We start from the raw sequence: 16438 nt of genomic DNA, 5'->3' as shown, positions 1-16438 counted from the left end.
GACACCTCTTAGTAAACACACAGATGGACTTTCCATTTGTTGACTGAAATTACATTTTAAGGTAATATGCATTTAAATCATTAGGTTTTGGCATATTTACTTAAAAGCATAACTTATCATTTTATAGATGAGTCTTATATGTTAGCAAATTGACTCAGAAAGCAAAATGAGCGTTAAGGTATAGCTACGTTTCCATTTTTTTCCCATTTCCCGTATGTCACTTTTGATCTTCTCTTAGGAGAGCTGTCCTATTTATATGGCAGTATGGAGATTATTGAGTATTTCTACTCTCAAAATTACCTTTTTCATGGTATACAGAAGTCAAGACTTTTTAGGAAGAAAGAAATCATGCCTTTGGGCTATAATTTTTCTACATTGCTTGATCAAATTCATCATTATTTTGATGCCTACATCTATTGCAAATAACCTTTTCTTCTGTCTCTAGGCTGTAAAGAGAGAGATCTTTGGGAATGTCCATCCAATAAACAATGTTTGAAGCATACAGTCATCTGTGATGGGTTCCCAGACTGTCCTGATGGCATGGATGAGAAGAACTGTTGTAAGTGCCTACCTGCATTGCTCAACACAACTTTGTTTATGTTAAACATGGACTACCGCTCATTTTGAATATAAACTAGAAATTTGGAAATATGTATCAAAAGCTTATAGTATGTTCAGATCTTTTGACTGAAACTCCACTTACAAGCACATAACCAAATGTATGTAAATTATATGGATGGTGATATTATGCTAGCATTATTTATCACATGCAAAAAATTAAAACACCCCAAATATCCAAAATGAGGGGACATAAAATACAACCATAAAATTAAATAATATACAAATATTAAAAATCAAATTAAAAGAATAATTCCTCCTGGGTTCATTACATGTCATTAGTTGAATGAAACAAAATATAAAATATTATGTACACTATTGTCCTAAGTTTTTAAAGTACACATAACCATGCATAGAAAAAGATCAGAAGGTCACAAGAAACAGTTTACAATGATTATCTCTGGGTGGTGGGATTGTTAAATTTTTGTGCTTTTCTATCTTTCCTACATTTTCTAAATGAATGACCACCACTTTTAGAACCCCCCGAAAAATTATCTCTCAAGATGTTTTATCTATTAGTAACAGAAAGCCCAACTCAGACTGACTTAAACAGTGAAAACATTTATTATATTTTATTACCATACGTATCAGATATGTCTTGTATTATCATATTTAAAAGTCAAGTGGAGGATGGATTCTTGAAGCTAGATGTGGGAGTTCAGCACCTCTTCCGTGATTCTTTTAGTTCAGCTTGACTTCACGCTGGTTCTACGAGGGTCAAAAGATGGCTGCCGAGAGCCCCTGGGGTGCCATGCTTCCTTGATCATATCCCGTGGGAGGGAGTGATGATCTCGCCCTCATCTCTGGAATATCACTTAAGGATTCACTTAGACTGGCCAGGTTTGAGCAAGGTTCCAGCTAGCATTCAGGGATCTTTGTATGGATTAGAAAAGATAACCACATAAATATCTCGATCACAAAAAGAAGCACCCCTTAGGGAGAACCAATCAGAAAAGATGCTGTTTCCTTCAGGCTGCCCCTGTTCCAGGCGAGGATGTATGATCTGGCCAATAGGGTTTGGGTGGGAACTATCTTGGAAGGCACAACCCATGAAATGGTAGGCCAAAACTCTGATCTTGGGTGACATGTTTACTGTTAGACTAATAACTTTACCCAGAAAAGAAAAATAGTTGTGATTAGAAAATGCCATGTCCGAATGACACTAATCAGGGTCTTCTGGGACTATGGGGACCTGCACAAAATCAGGTCCCCTTAAAAAAGGCGAAAGAAAGGAGATGGATGTTAGGTAGGCAATTAAAGAGTGTTGCTATAATTATTTTTTTTTAAAGATTTATTTATTTGAGAGAGAGAGAACAAGCGGGTAAGGGGAGGAAGGAGAAGAGAGAGGAAGAGAATCTTAAGCTGACTTCCCACTGAGCGTGGAGCCAGACACAGGGCTCAATCTCACGACCCCTAGATTATGATCGAGCTGAAATCAAGAATTAGATGCATAACCAAGTGAGCCACCCAGGCGCTCTGATAGTAGAGATTTTAATTTTTTATTTTATTTTATTTTTTTAAAAGATTTTATTTATTTACTTGACAGAGAGAGAGAGAGAACACAAGCAGGCAGAGCGGCAGGCAGAGGGAGAAGGAGAAGCAGGCTCCCTGCCGAGCAGGGAGCCGGACGTGGGGCTCGATCCCAAGACCCCAGGATCGTGACCCGAGCCGAAGGCAGCCACCCAACCGACTGAGCCACCCAGGCGCCCCAGTAGAGATTTTTAAAGAATAAACATTATTCATATATGTGGACAGAGCTTGTTTCCATCCTGTGGTTACTTCATTCTGCTTAGCCCCAGTGCTGGGCTCATGTCACTCCAGACTTCAATCCCATTCTCTCAATTCCTGGAATTTCTGCTGCTCTGGATACCAGTTTTTCAATCCTAGTGTTAGAACTAGAGAGTCACTTGGAGATGGTAGCATTGTTTAAATGCTTGCTATTTGAATGGATTGGCATCTGTGGTATGAGTTTTTACCAATTCTGGTATTCTGTCTTGATACCTGTTTGGAGGCCCCAGTGACCACAGCTTTCCTACCTTACACACTCCTGGGACAGATGATAATGTGCATCTTAGTGAGACTCACACTCGTTTCTGAAATGTTCCATCTTCTCGCTTGTTGTTCCCGGTGCCAGCATTTTGCCAGGATGACGAACTCGAATGCGCAAACCATGAGTGTGTGTCCCGTGAGCGCTGGTGTGATGGGGAAGCCGACTGCTTGGACAGTTCTGACGAGTGGGACTGTGGTGAGCTGCGTGTTTCCACCATTGGCTGCACACTCTAACACCCGTCAGCCACTGAAGCTTGATATAAAGCCTAGATGACTTCACAGAGTTTACTGACCAGTTTCACCTGTTTAACGATGATAAAAGCTGGCGGTAGATTAACATAACCTAATAAAATAAAATTAAAAAAAAAGAAAAAAAAACACACGCCAAGGCTTAAATGTGTGTAAAATGTTATGGAGTCAATTATAAGCCTTACATAAGTTACATTTGGAATAAAAGTTTTTATTGCACTGGTGTAAAAAAAAAAAAGAAAAAAAAAACCTGGCCATAGTGATTCATATATGTTGTTTCCAACTCACAGAACATCTCCCCGTAAGTTATCTCGCTGTTTGAAATGTCTATGTGATATGTAAAAACATTTGGGTTCAAACTGTTATGACCATGTGACTACTAGAATACAATTTTTAAACTCTTTTTTATCACCCAGCTTCAACAATTACCAATATTCCGTCATTCTTATGTCATCGACACCTCCTAGAATAAGGTAGTAAAGTGGATCTTCCATCTTCCCTGTAGTCTTGCGCCAGATCCAAATGAGACGACTATCTGTCTAGTTCCTCACATGGACAAGACTTAAAAGTACCTCCCACCAGACCTCCAGTGTTACAATTTGTAAACTTGAGTTTGATTAATTCTATTTTCCCGCACTCATCGCTCCTTCCATTCACTGGGCTCTTTATTCAGTCCTTTGCCTCATCTGGCCACAGCATGATCATCATTTGTGCTGTGATTAATTGCACAGTGTTTCACAGGTTATCTGTGGTGTGTTAAGTAGAGAGGATGCTCTTTTATAAAATGAGAATTAGTACATATCCCAAATTAATCCTAACTTAACACCAATTTCATACACTTGCCTTCTCACGTGCTTTCTTGAAAGGAAATGATAGGAATGAAGGTACAACTAACTCCTTATAATTATGCAAATCATTGGATAAACTCCTGGGAGTGTGCTCCGCCTCTGGTTGTCTTCTAACTTGTAAAGGAAAGTTAAGAACTGCCCATCTCTTTCACTAGAACCTGTGGTTCCTTGAGGGCAGAGAACATTTCTATTTCATTTTTTCAGTCTTCCACCACACTGAGAGCCGTGCTTTGCAGAGGGCAAGCATTCACCAAATGGTTCCTAATTAAAAAAAATAATGCTTTGCAGAGGGCAAGCATTCACCAAATGGTTCTTAATTAAAATAAATAAAAACAAATGTATGCAAGTGAAGCGAAAGCATGTAGAGTTAGCATTTGGTTTCCTGAGGAGAAATGTTTCTAATTAGGATTTTCCTTTTTTTTTTTTTTTTGTTCTCCTCAGTGACCCTCTCTAAAAATGTGAGCTCCTCTTCGTTCCTGATGGCTCACAGATCTGCCATAGAACACCACGTGTGTGCGGATGGCTGGCAGGAGACGTTAAGTCAGCTGGCCTGCAAGCAGATGGGTTTAGGGTAAGGTCAGTAGTTTGTAGCACTGATGAATTTCTCAGAGGGCTTCGCGGAAGTTGGCAATAATATCTTCCTTATGAATGCAGAGTGAGTTAGTGCTCTCAAGTAGAGCCCTTCAAAGCCTGGGAAATGAATCAGGTGAGAGGACCGCATTTAATTACAGGCACCTGCTCTGAAGAGACTGGGGTGAAAACCTGCTTTGATAAAGCCTCTGGCTACAAGTAAATGGAAGTAATTGTATTTTAAGTACTTCTGAAAGGAAATGCTTTTGGTATTTGTAAAAGCACGAAGATGGTTTCTTCCGAGCAACTTGGATGGGAAAATCTTGAGATTTTTCTCCCAAGAGGTTATTGAAAATTCCTTTTTAAGCAACACACATTTTTTAGTAAGTTGAGAAATAGGACTTAAAGTTGATGGCATTTCAGTTTACCCTAAGTAATTCGGGAAGTGTAAATCAGGAAATAGTTGACCATTTTTGCTCCTTAGTAGAATAAAAAGACACTAACTCTGGCTTTGATACAAACAGACTGAGATCGATACTTTGAAAGTTGGATACTTGCTATTTTGTGGGGTTTTCTTTTTCAGTTCTATTGGGGACGAAAAGCAATAATTGAGGGTCTTAGATGTATATACAAGTGTGCATATTCACATATTTTTTTTCTTTTCAACTACTGATGTATGTGAGATTTTGGGGGGAAATGTGGAAATGATAGGAATCAAAGATAAAGGAGTTTTAAAATTCTAGAATAAAAAAATTGAGTAAATGTCATTTCCCAGGATTCCACTGAACAAACTTGAAATAATTTTACAGTAATGAGTGATCCAATTTTGGGATACCAACTAGCAGCACATTTTTGTTCTCCCAGTTTGAAAAATGTCCTAAATCCCAGTATCTTCAGCCCATTTTTCCCATTTAAAGTCCTACGTCTTTGGGAAGTTGAGTAACTGATGCTAATCTATAAGAAAAGAGCTTTCAACTTTGCCAGAGTGGAAAAATGATATTTACCAAGATCCATTAAATTACACTTCATTTTCACAACATCCTTATGGTGTCTAAATGAAATGGGATGTGATTATGATTAGAGATAAATGAAAAGTCTTTTGAATGAGCTTTATTTTCCTCTCACCAAGACACAGGTTATTTCTTATTATGAAAACTTAATTACATAATGATTGAAAATTCTACTGAGAGTTCTGAGGGAAAGTTGCAACCACAAAGATTTTGCCAGCAGAAAAATTCTTTTGACAAGTCACCCTGTTCTACTGCAAATAGAAGGGAAGGGATCTTATTTTAAATGTTCTCCTTGATATTTCTTTGATTTTTTTTTTGCATATTGGATTTACATTTTTTATTGTAATGAAATATACATAACAGAAAAACTCAGCATCTTAACCATTTTAAAGTGCAAATTCCATGACATTTAGTATATACACAAAGCTGTGCAACCATCTCCATTATCTGGCTTCTTTCACTTAGCATAATGTTTTCATGCAACTATGGATCAGCACTTCATTCCTGTTTATGGCTGAAAGATATTCCATTGCATGGATATACCACATTTTTAAATTTGTTCATCCAATCAGGGACACTTGTATGGTTTCCAGCTTTGGCTATTCTATGTGTATTGGATTTTTAAAAAGATTCTTACTCTATTTGCTCTATTTCCTTAAAATAGTGGGAAAAATGTTATTTTAATATATTAGACATTTATAATCTAAAAGGACATTTAGATTTTTTTCTTTATTATTATTATTATTTTTTAAAAGATTTTATTCATTTATTTGACAGAGAGAGAGACAACGAGAGAGGGAACACAAGCAGGGGAGTGGGAGAGGGAGAAGCAGGCTTCCCACTGAGTGGGGAGCCCGATGTGGGGCTCGATCCCAGGACCCTGGGATCATGACCTGAGCCGAAGGCAAACGCTTAATGACTGAGCCACCCAGGCCCCCCCAGATATTTTTTAAAGATAACTTTATTTCATAGAAAGGCTAGGAAAATCTGAGAGAGCAGTGTGGCTGGAAAACCACAATCATTATTTGACTGAGTTAATGTGTAAGTAGTGATATGTCTTCCAAGGAAATGAGTAGGAAGGGTGATCTTAGTATTTTTGTACTTTTTGATTGCCTTCAAGTTTACTCTTCAGTTTACTTGGGTGGCTCATGAATTGACAGAAGTCTGGAGAGCCAGGCTGGGGCAGGAACCAAGATAAGGGGCAAGATGAGGCCATTAATTTCTGCAGTAGGAATCTGCTCTGTTACCACTGTCCCTGGAGATCAGCTGCTGTGCTGCAATTTCACAGTTATGCCACTGATGCCTCAAACCCTAAGTAACCCTGTACCTTGAGTCATTTCCTCCAGTTTGAAAGTCCCTACAGAAGAGTCTGTCTGGCCATGACTTGTCATTGACCTACACTCCAGCTGCCAGAGGGAGGGTAAAGCGAATAGCTGTACCCCTTTAGCTTCTGGAGTGGAGTGCCTGCCTTTGTACCTTCAAACATACTCCACATCAGAAACTTGAAGTTTAAAACACAAGCCCAACTAGTTCTATTCAGTATCTCTTTCCTGTTGGTTTTTTAAGTATCTGCTGATGGGTCTTGACCCGGAGTAGGCATTGTGTGGAGGATGCAAAGGTAAATAACATCATCCAAGAGCTTATAATGTAGTGGGGAAACAACCTAGAAACACATGACGAAACAACCTAGAACATAAAGTTGGAAAAAACTTCCAGACTTTTTGTCAATGGTTTATGTAGGGCATAGCACATGACCTACCGATTAAAAGTATATAAGAAAAATATTCAGCTCTAACATTATCATGATAGTATAATACACATTTATTAAGTCATTCATTTATTAATTCAGTAAACATTTATAGAGAAAAGCATTGTAGTGTACAGTCCAAAACTAATGTACTTTAACTCTAAATGGGGGGAGGGTCCATTTTGGAGCTAGTTCATAAAAAATGCAGGTCTATACTGAATTACGTGTTTTGCAGGGCTTCTATTGAAATGCTTTCCTGATAGGGGCAGTCAATTAAAAAATACCTGCCCTTGGAGTTGTTCAGACCCAAATTATGCCTTCCATGTCTAACAGCACAAATGCTCAGCTCTCAACTAAGTGCTTGCCCAAATGGGAAGTTCTGTTTCTGAAAAACTTTTTACCCCCATCTGCAGATATTTTGAGTTTACCCCAGCCTGGAAGTATGATAACTATTTGATTAGACAAGGATATAAATCAACCCCTAAGTTCTCATGACAGTATATTGACTTTGCTACCTATATATCCAGTATTAAAAACATATGGACATTTATTTAATCAACAATACAAATCAGAATTTAGACTGCCCTCTAATACTTGCCAAATGCTCAGTTGAGACATCTGGTATTTGAGGAAGTTGGTCTAAGGGAATGTGATTCTTTATGTCTCTTGGCTTCATAAGCTTTATTTCTATATAAAACTGGATCATCTGGAAATAGGCTATTCTATTTTGGCAAAAATGCCTTAATGGGGTTAGTTGCAATTTGATTTTATGCCCTAATCTTTTAGAGTTGATCAATAGAAGCAACATCTTCCAAAGAGTATTTCTTTGTCTTGGGCAAAACCACAAAGATAGCCTCAAATTATATTACCTAAGAGTCCCTGATGGAAGAATTTACGTTGGTTTTTTTTTTTTTTTTTCCTAAAGTGTACTCCCAGGAAAAAGCTTCTAACTTCAGATTTCACTTGTCATGTAGGGATGGTTTACTTATTGTTGGACTTCATGAAGCTCTAAGACAGACTAATCCTCTGTACTAGTAAATCTAGCTCAGATGGCTGGTCCTGTGCATGTAAACCATAGAAAAGAAGCTCAAAATCTTATGGTCTTTTTTTTTATTGCAATGTAATTCACATACCATAAAATTCACTCTTTAAAAGTATACAATTCAGTTGTTTTTAATATATTCACAATGTTGTGCAGTCATCACCACTGTCTAATTCCTTAACATTTTCAACTTGGAAAAGAAACCCCATGCCTCTTCGCAATCCCTCCCATTTCTCCTCCCCAAGCCCCTGACAAACACTAATTTACTTTCTGTTTCTAGGGACTTGCCCATTATACACATTTCATAAAAACAGGATCGTATAACTATATACCCTTTTTGTCTGGTTTCTTTCACTTAGCATGTTTTCAAGGTTCATCCATGTTTTAGTATATGTCAATGCTTCATTCCTGTTTATGGCTGAATAATATCCCGTTGTGTAGGTGTATCCAGACTTTGATTATCCATTTATCAATTAATGGATAGTTGAGTTGTTTCCATTTTTTGGCTCTTATGAAAATGTTGCTAAGAACATTCATGTACAAGTTTTTTTGTGAAAATATGTTTTCAGTTTCTCTTGGGTATATACTTAGGACTAGAATTACTAGGTCAAATTTTTAATTTTTTGAGGTACTGCCAAACTGTTTTCCAAAAGGGCTACACTAGCAATGCATGAAGGTTCCAATTTCTCCATATCCTTGTCAACACTTGTTATTATTCATTTTTTATTATAGTCATTATCTGACTAAAAGAGATCGTTCTGGTTGTTATTTGAGAATATGCTATAGGAAGGCAAGGGTAGGTGCAGGAATACTAGTTAGGAGGCCATCGAATAATCCAGGTGAGACGTTTTGGTGACTCAGATCAGAATGGTAGCAGAGAACATGGTGAAAAGTGATCTGATCCTGAATATATTTTAAAAGTAGAGCCAATAGGACTTCCTGACAGATTGGATGTTAATTGGGGATTGAGAAGTGTCAAGAAAGAGAAGAGCCAAGAATGACTGAAAGGTTTTTGGATTGAGCAACTGGAAAGATGGTATTGTCGTAAACTAACATGGGGAATACTGTAGATGAAGCAGGTGTGGGAAGAAAGGTCAGTTCTGTTTTGGATATGTTAAATTTGGGATGTCTATTAGACATCCAAATGGATATGCTTATAAGGCTTAAGTCTGGACTTTATTAGTGAGGTTTGAGCTGGAGCTAGATAACTGAAAGTCACCTGGATACAGATGATATAGATTTATGGGACTGGTGACATAACCAAGAGAGCGAGTTTAGACAGAAAAGATAAGAAGACCAAGGGCCGAGCCCTAATGTTAAGAGGGTGGGAGAAGAGAAGTACTAAAGCCAAAGGAGATGAGAGAGGACAACCCACAAGGTAGGAGGATGTGATATTCTGGAAACCAAAGGAAGAAAGTGTATCAAGGCAAGACAATGGTCATATATATCAAAAGTTGCTGAGAAGTCTAGTAAAATGAGGTCTGAAAACTGACTGTTGTTTTCAGCAATGTGTATGTCATTGACATGAGCAGTTTTAGTGGAATAAGTGGGGCAAAAGCATAAGAGATAGTGAAAAGAGAAATAAAAGATAGTATAGAACTTTTTGAAGGGATTTTATCACAAAGAGAAGCAAAGAAATGTGAGCAGGGAAGCAGATATGTGCAAAGAAATGTGGGGGAAGTAGGGTTAGAAGATGTTTGGCGGCTCCATTTCCCTGGAAGCACTCAGTATCCCATGGATAAATTATTAATAGAGACCTGCCATTGTAGGAACATGATGTTCAGTTGCTATTGAATGTTTTTGTTCCTCCAAATTCATATGTTAATTCCTAATCTCAAATGTGAGGCTCTTAGGAGGTGGGGCCTTTGGGAAGTGATTAGGCCATGAGTGTGGAGGCCCCATGAATGGGTTTAGTGTCCTTGTAAAAGAGACCGCAGAGAGCTCCCTCAACCCTTCTACCATGTGATGATAGACATAGCAAGAAGATGGACATCTATAAACAAGGAAGTGGGCTTTTACCAGACACCAAATCTGCCAGGACCTTGATCTTGGATTTCTCAACCTCCAGAATTGTGGGAAATAAATTTCTGTTGGCTATGAGCTACCCAGTCTATGGTAATTTCTCAGAAGCCTGAATAGACTAAGGCAAAAATAAATCATTTTTGTCAAAAGTCTTCTTTCATTCCACCTATCTTTTTTAATCAAATAAGTTTGGACTATTTTCCGCAATGAGTGAGCTCACCATAAACTAGTTTATCTTTCTTTAACTTCATATCCCTTTAATATGTTCCTTCTCTTTCAATACGGGCTTACCCTTTATTCATGTTCCATGGGCACATTCCTTCCTGCTTCTGCCTCTTTGTCCATAAATGTCCATACACTTCCTGTCCAAATCCTCAGGCCTCACTCGAGCCCCATGACTTCTGTGAAGACTTTCTCATCTGCATGATGTTTTTTCCCTCTGTACTTCCTGTGGTACATAAAAATTGGTATTACACAATTCCCCTCTTAAGTCTACAGTGCCATATATCATTTTTATTTTTGTTTCTTCTTTATTTCCCAGAAAGGTTATACAAAATAGTATTGGCTAATCTTAATCGTGTGCCAGGCTGCTCCGAGTCCTTGATATGTATTAACTCAATTTGTCCACCTTATAATCCTGTAATAGATGCAGTGTTGTTATTTCTACTTTACATATGAGGAAACTGAGGCATAGATCAAGAAACTTTGCTAGGTCACGGAAAAATATGGTGCCAGGATGCAAGTCCAAGCAAAGGCAAAGGGCCTCTTGGGTATGACGGGTAGATCCCTTATGGCACCCAGGTATTCAATAAACATGACCTGATTGACGTGGCCAACTAGCTTCTTACACATAAATCCCTTTTAGTATTGCTTTACATGAGATTTTTTTGTGGCAAGTGTTAATACCATATCACCTTATGGTCTTATCATTGTGGCATTTTTTAAAAAGATTTTATTTATTTATCTGAGAGAGCAAGAGAGAGAGCGAGAGAGCAGGAGCAGGGGTGGAGGGGTGGAGAGAGAAGCGGACTCCGCACTGAGCAGGGAGCCCGACGTGGGACTCTGTCCCAGGACACTGGGATCATGACCTGAGCCGAAAGCAGACACTTCTTAAGTAGTGAGGAGGTGCAGCAGTGGGGAAAAATCGTGCAGGCCAACAAGAGAAGTGTTTTTCACTTTTTGAAAAATCACTTATAGTAATAACTAGATTCTTGGCATATTCTAAGTAGAAGTTAGCCGAAACAAATCCATAGAGTGTTATTTTCTTTCACACAGAGGCTTCACAGTTTTTCTAGCAGACATGTAGCTTGGGCACAGGGAATTAAATCCTACACGATTCCAAGAAGCTGCTGGTTGAGTGACTGCCTGGGCGAGAAGAAAATCAGAGTCCAGTATGCGGCTGTACAGGTTCCTGGAACAAGCTATTCTGGGGTGAGGAAGAAGAATAATTTTCCTGAAAAAGTGCTATATCCTAAAGGAAGTAAAAGTGTTTTTTAAGTTCTTCCATGAGACCACTGGGTATGAGGCTTTAATAAACAAAGCAAGGTAAGTCTATCATTTGTCCTGAAAGCATTTCCATATGATCACTAATAGCAGGCCCTCCCAAGAATTTGGATATTTGTTAGCAAACTGAATCAAACTGTGTCAGTTGAGTTAATGAATATTTTATGGAATTAAAAGGAAACCTCTCAGTGGTGTAGAGAAATTCACCATTATTAACTAGAATGGAACTATGTGGGATCCTGAATTAATCAGATTGGTTTTCTACTCTCTTACATTCCATTTTGTGGTAAAAAAGTTTATCATTGAAAAATAGATTTGTATCCTGATTTTTCAAATCAAAGATGGTTCTCCAGAAGTACTCTCAAGACTCAGCTTTTAGCCAAAAATATTGGGGCTGATGTGAGCAAGAAGATTCTAGAATGGGAAAAATCAATCTCCATAATATCTCTGAGGGCCTTGGATTCCCCAGTCATCGTAATGATTATAGCATTGCCATTGGACATGAATATGCGTAGTGAGTCCTGGGAAGTTAAGAACATGATTTACAACTTGAACGATCCATCAGGAATTGACCAAAGAGGCCTGTGTTATTTCTGTTAGAAGTCCTTATATGGCAGCTTACTCATCTTGGAACTTATGCCAGGAGACTCCTGGTGATGACTAACTTTAGATCTGATATCTTTTGCATATTGTCTTTCAAACCTACTGAGATTTGGCTTGCTTTTACCTCCAAGGCAGGACTGCTGGTCAGCCATGACATTATCTGCATGGCAGACCCATTGGTCTTTTCTTATTATTTATATAGTTTGGGCTCAAAATCCAGTTTCTTACTCTGGCCTGTATGTAAGACACTGGCCCCTGCCTCCCCTCTTTCCTAGCATTCTCCACTTATCTGGGGGTCTTTAGACACACGGACCTTATTACTGATGTTCAAACTGCAAACTCATTTCCAGCTCAGGGGCTTTGCCCTTGCTGCCTTCTGCTTGGAATGTTCATCTGTAGACTTTCAGATGATCACCTCCATCTCACTGTTCATGTCTCAGCTCGTACATCAACGACTTAAAAAGGTTCTTGGCAACCCTAAATGAAACAGCTTTTACCCTCACCAAGTCTCTGCTTATTTTGTTTTCTTCAAAGCACAGCATCAGGAATTATTTTTAACATGTTCAATTTGTTCCTCTCACTAAAATAATAGCTCCTTGAGGAAGGGACTCCACCTAATACAACACTGTTGTGTTGTCTCCTTTTCTGTTCTACCTTATTAAGCCCACAGTCATCAGTTTTAGCCTTTGTGCATCTGTCTGCATCATTTGTTTAAATTCTGCCAGGGTATTGTTCCTTCTGAGATCCAACTCGCTTTATAGCAATATCAGCTTCAACACTCACTGATTAACCCAGTGTTTCTTTTATAAACATAAGTCAAATCTAATTTCTTTTCTTCAAATTTTTATTTAAATTCTAGTTAGTTAATATATAGTGTAATACTGGTTTCAGGAGTAGAATTTAGTGATTCATCACTTACATATAATACCCAGTGCTCATCACAAATGCCCTCCTTAATACCCATCACCCATTTAGCCCATTCCCCACCCACCTCTCTCTGTCAACCCTCAGTTTGTTCTCTGTCCTTAGGAGTCCCCTACGGTTTGCTTCCCCCTCTCTCTCTTGTTTCCCCCTTCCCATATATTCATCTGTTTTGTTTCTTAAATTCCCCATATGAGTGAAATCATATGGTATTTGTCTTTCTCTGACTAACTTATTTGGCTTAGCATAGTACACTCTAGCTCCATCTATATTGTTGTAAATGGCAAGATTTCATTCTTTTTGATGGCTGAGTAGTACTGCATTGTATGTGATATGTATATATCACATCTTCTTTATCCATTCATCAGTCAGTGGACACTTTGGCTCTTTCCATAGTTTGGCTACTGTTGCTAATGCTGCTATAAACATCAGGGTGCATGTGCCCCTTCAAATAAGTATTTTTGTATCCTTTGGGTAAATACTTAGTAGTGCAATCGCTGGCTTATAGGGTAGTTCTATGTTTAACTTTTTTTAGGAACCTCCATGCTGTCTTCCAGAGTGGCTGCACCAGTTTGCATTCCCACCAACAATGTAAGAGGGTTCCCCTTTCTCCACATACTCACCAACATCTGTTGTTTCCTGTGTTGTTCATTTTAGCCATTCTGACAGGTGTGAGGTGGTATCACATCGTGGTTTTGATTTTTCTTTCCCTGATGATGAGTGATGCTGAGCATCTTTTCATGTGTCTGTTAGCCATCTGGATGTCTTTTTTGGAAAAATATCTATTCATGTCTTCTGCCCATTTCTTAACTGGATTATTTGATTTTTGGCTGTTGAGTTTGAGAAGTTCTTTATATATTTTGGATACTAACCCTGTATCAGATATGTCACTTGCAATTATCTTCTCCCATTCTGTAGGCTGCCTTTTTGTTTTGTTGATTGTTTCCTTCTCTGTGCAGAAGCTTTTTATCTTGATGAGGTCCCAATAGTTGCTTTTGTTTCCCTTGCCTAAAATTTGTATGGAACCACAAAAGACCCTGAATAGACAAAGCAATCCTGAAAAAGAAAAGCAAAACAATCCGGACTTCAAGCTATATTACAAAACTGTAGTAATGAAAACAGTATGGTACTGGCAGAAAACGAGACACATAGATCAGTGGACCAGAATAGAAAACCCAGAAATGGACACACAACTGTATGGTCAACTAATCTTTGACAAGTAGGAAAGAATATCAATGGATATTCATGGAATCCAATATTCATCCAATATCAATGGAAAAAAAACAGTCTGTTCAACAAATCGTGTTGGGAAAACTGGACAGCAACATGCAGAAGCATAAAACTGGACCTCTTTCTGTTGGGGTTAATGTAGAGCATGAAATCAGCCATAATACCTGGTTTGCTAAAATGTAACATGGAGGCTGTTGGGGGCAAGGGAAAGTTTCAGAGAAGGGCGTGGGCCTTTGGAATGCCGAGGCCTGTGTGATCACTCTGCTGTAGGAATGTAATGGGGAGTTGCCTTCCCTGAAGCTTTCTTAGCCCAAACAGCAGCCCTATGATCTAAGATGTATGCATTGTCCCTTAGTCTATGTTTAGCAGAACTCGTAGAACCCGCAGATTAACATATAGTATCTTTCCTGTAAACAGGTCCTCCTATTTCCAGTAAGACCCCTTGTCACACATTGTGTGCTTGAGAAATAGTGATAAGGATTTGTGATTATCCTGAAGGACCAATAGAAGTGGGAGCAAAGAAAAGCAAAGTGTCTTTGTCACTGAGTGTTGACCCCCTTGCCTTCTCCTCTCTTTCACAGCAAAGTTTGAAGTAATCTTTCATCCGTTCGTACATGGATTGCTGGCCATTCCTGGCACCTTTCTTATACCATACAGAAAAATACATTCAAAATGGATGAAAGACATTTGAATTTGAGACAGGAAACCATCAAAATCCTAGACAAGAACACAGGCAACAACCTCTTTGACCTCGGCCATAGCAACTGCTTACTAGACACATCACTGGAGGCAAGGGAAACAAAAGTCAAATCTAATTTCTATCCAATCTTTTACCCTTCTTACATCTTCCAAAAACTAACAAAGGAACATGTAGAATCTTGATTCTGAGGCACAATAATCTTTTTAACTAAAAAATTTCAAGGTCACTTGTAGCAGACATCTATTATGTTGCTTCCCTGTATCACTTCCTTTTAGGGACTTGCTTCATTCCCCATTCTACCCTTCGGAGCCTAATGGGAGCGGCCATCTTTGTACATGACCCACTCTTCTTGGTCTCAGTGACTGGTTGAGGGGCAGGTACATAACCCAAACTGAACCAATCAAAGGACTTCACTTCCAGGTCACAGTGATTGGATTTTAGGTACTAAAAGTCCCTCAACAAGTTTTGTTTTAGGTGGAGCTGGGAGAAAAGACTTCTTTCCTTTTTGGTCACAAAGATGAATGGATTTGAGTTTAGAAGGGCAAGTAGTCTGTCCCCTGGTTTGTGGAAAAGTCAGTTGAAGGTGATAAAGCCACCCTCCCATCACTTCCTGCTCCCTCTCACAGAAGAAATGGAGAGATGGAGAGGGTCCTGAGGACACTTGCTTCCCTGGCACCAGCCATCCTGAGGACCATCCACATCCATTTAGTGATTGATTACATTTCTAGCTTTTGATACTCGATATTCCAGTGCTATTTTAGGTACTAAAATCCTGAATTTCTTTTGTTTGTGTAAAACTATTAACTGAATATATACATGAAGTGTGTGTATATATATATATACAGGGTATATATATATACACATAAAATATATATATAAAAATATATATATATATTTTTTGAATTAAAAAAGTTTGAATTATTTTATCTTAAGTCATAGTCTGTCTTAATTGAATAAAGGTGTATTTTCTTTTTTTTTTTTTAAAGATTTTATTTATTTATTTGACAGAGAGAGAGCACAAGTAGGCAGAGAGGCAGGCAGAGGGAGAGGGAGAAGCAGACTCCCCGCTGAGCAGGGAGCCTGACGCGGGGCTCGACCCCAGGACCCTGGGATCATGACCTGAGCCGAAGGCAGCCGCTTAACCAACTGAGCCACCCAGGTGCCCCGAAAGATGTATTTTCTATACTTTAGTTTTCAAGAAGAGGAAGAAATGGGCAATTGACAAAAGCAAGACTTCTGTTAGAAAAATTAATTCTACTCTGGTTCACAGTCTTTCTGAACTAGTGGAATAAAAAATGGCATATTGTAGTTGAAACTGGAAATCTC

At 38.6% G+C, this 16438-nt stretch overlaps 1 protein-coding gene across 9 annotated transcripts in view; it reads left to right on the top strand.

Annotated features, from left to right (window-relative positions):
• The window catches only part of CORIN (corin, serine peptidase), a 239852-nt gene that overhangs the window by 194538 nt on the left and 28876 nt on the right, over positions 1 to 16438 (top strand). For all 9 annotated transcript variants that reach the window (XM_073891620.1, XM_025887485.2, XM_073891619.1 and 6 more), the window contains 3 exons: positions 446 to 559; positions 2753 to 2863; positions 4206 to 4335. In XM_073891620.1, coding sequence (XP_073747721.1) covers positions 446 to 559; positions 2753 to 2863; positions 4206 to 4335 — 355 coding nt within the window. The remainder of the gene's footprint in view (positions 1 to 445; positions 560 to 2752; positions 2864 to 4205; positions 4336 to 16438) is intronic.

Source organism: Callorhinus ursinus, unplaced genomic scaffold (genome assembly GCF_003265705.2).
Source record: "Callorhinus ursinus isolate GAN/ISIS: 27379988/994484 unplaced genomic scaffold, GSC_fseal_2.0 scaffold4, whole genome shotgun sequence".
Taxonomy (NCBI): Eukaryota; Metazoa; Chordata; class Mammalia; order Carnivora; family Otariidae; genus Callorhinus; species Callorhinus ursinus.
Note: the sequence above shows the minus strand (reverse complement) of the source record. Positions and strands in the feature narration are given on the sequence as shown.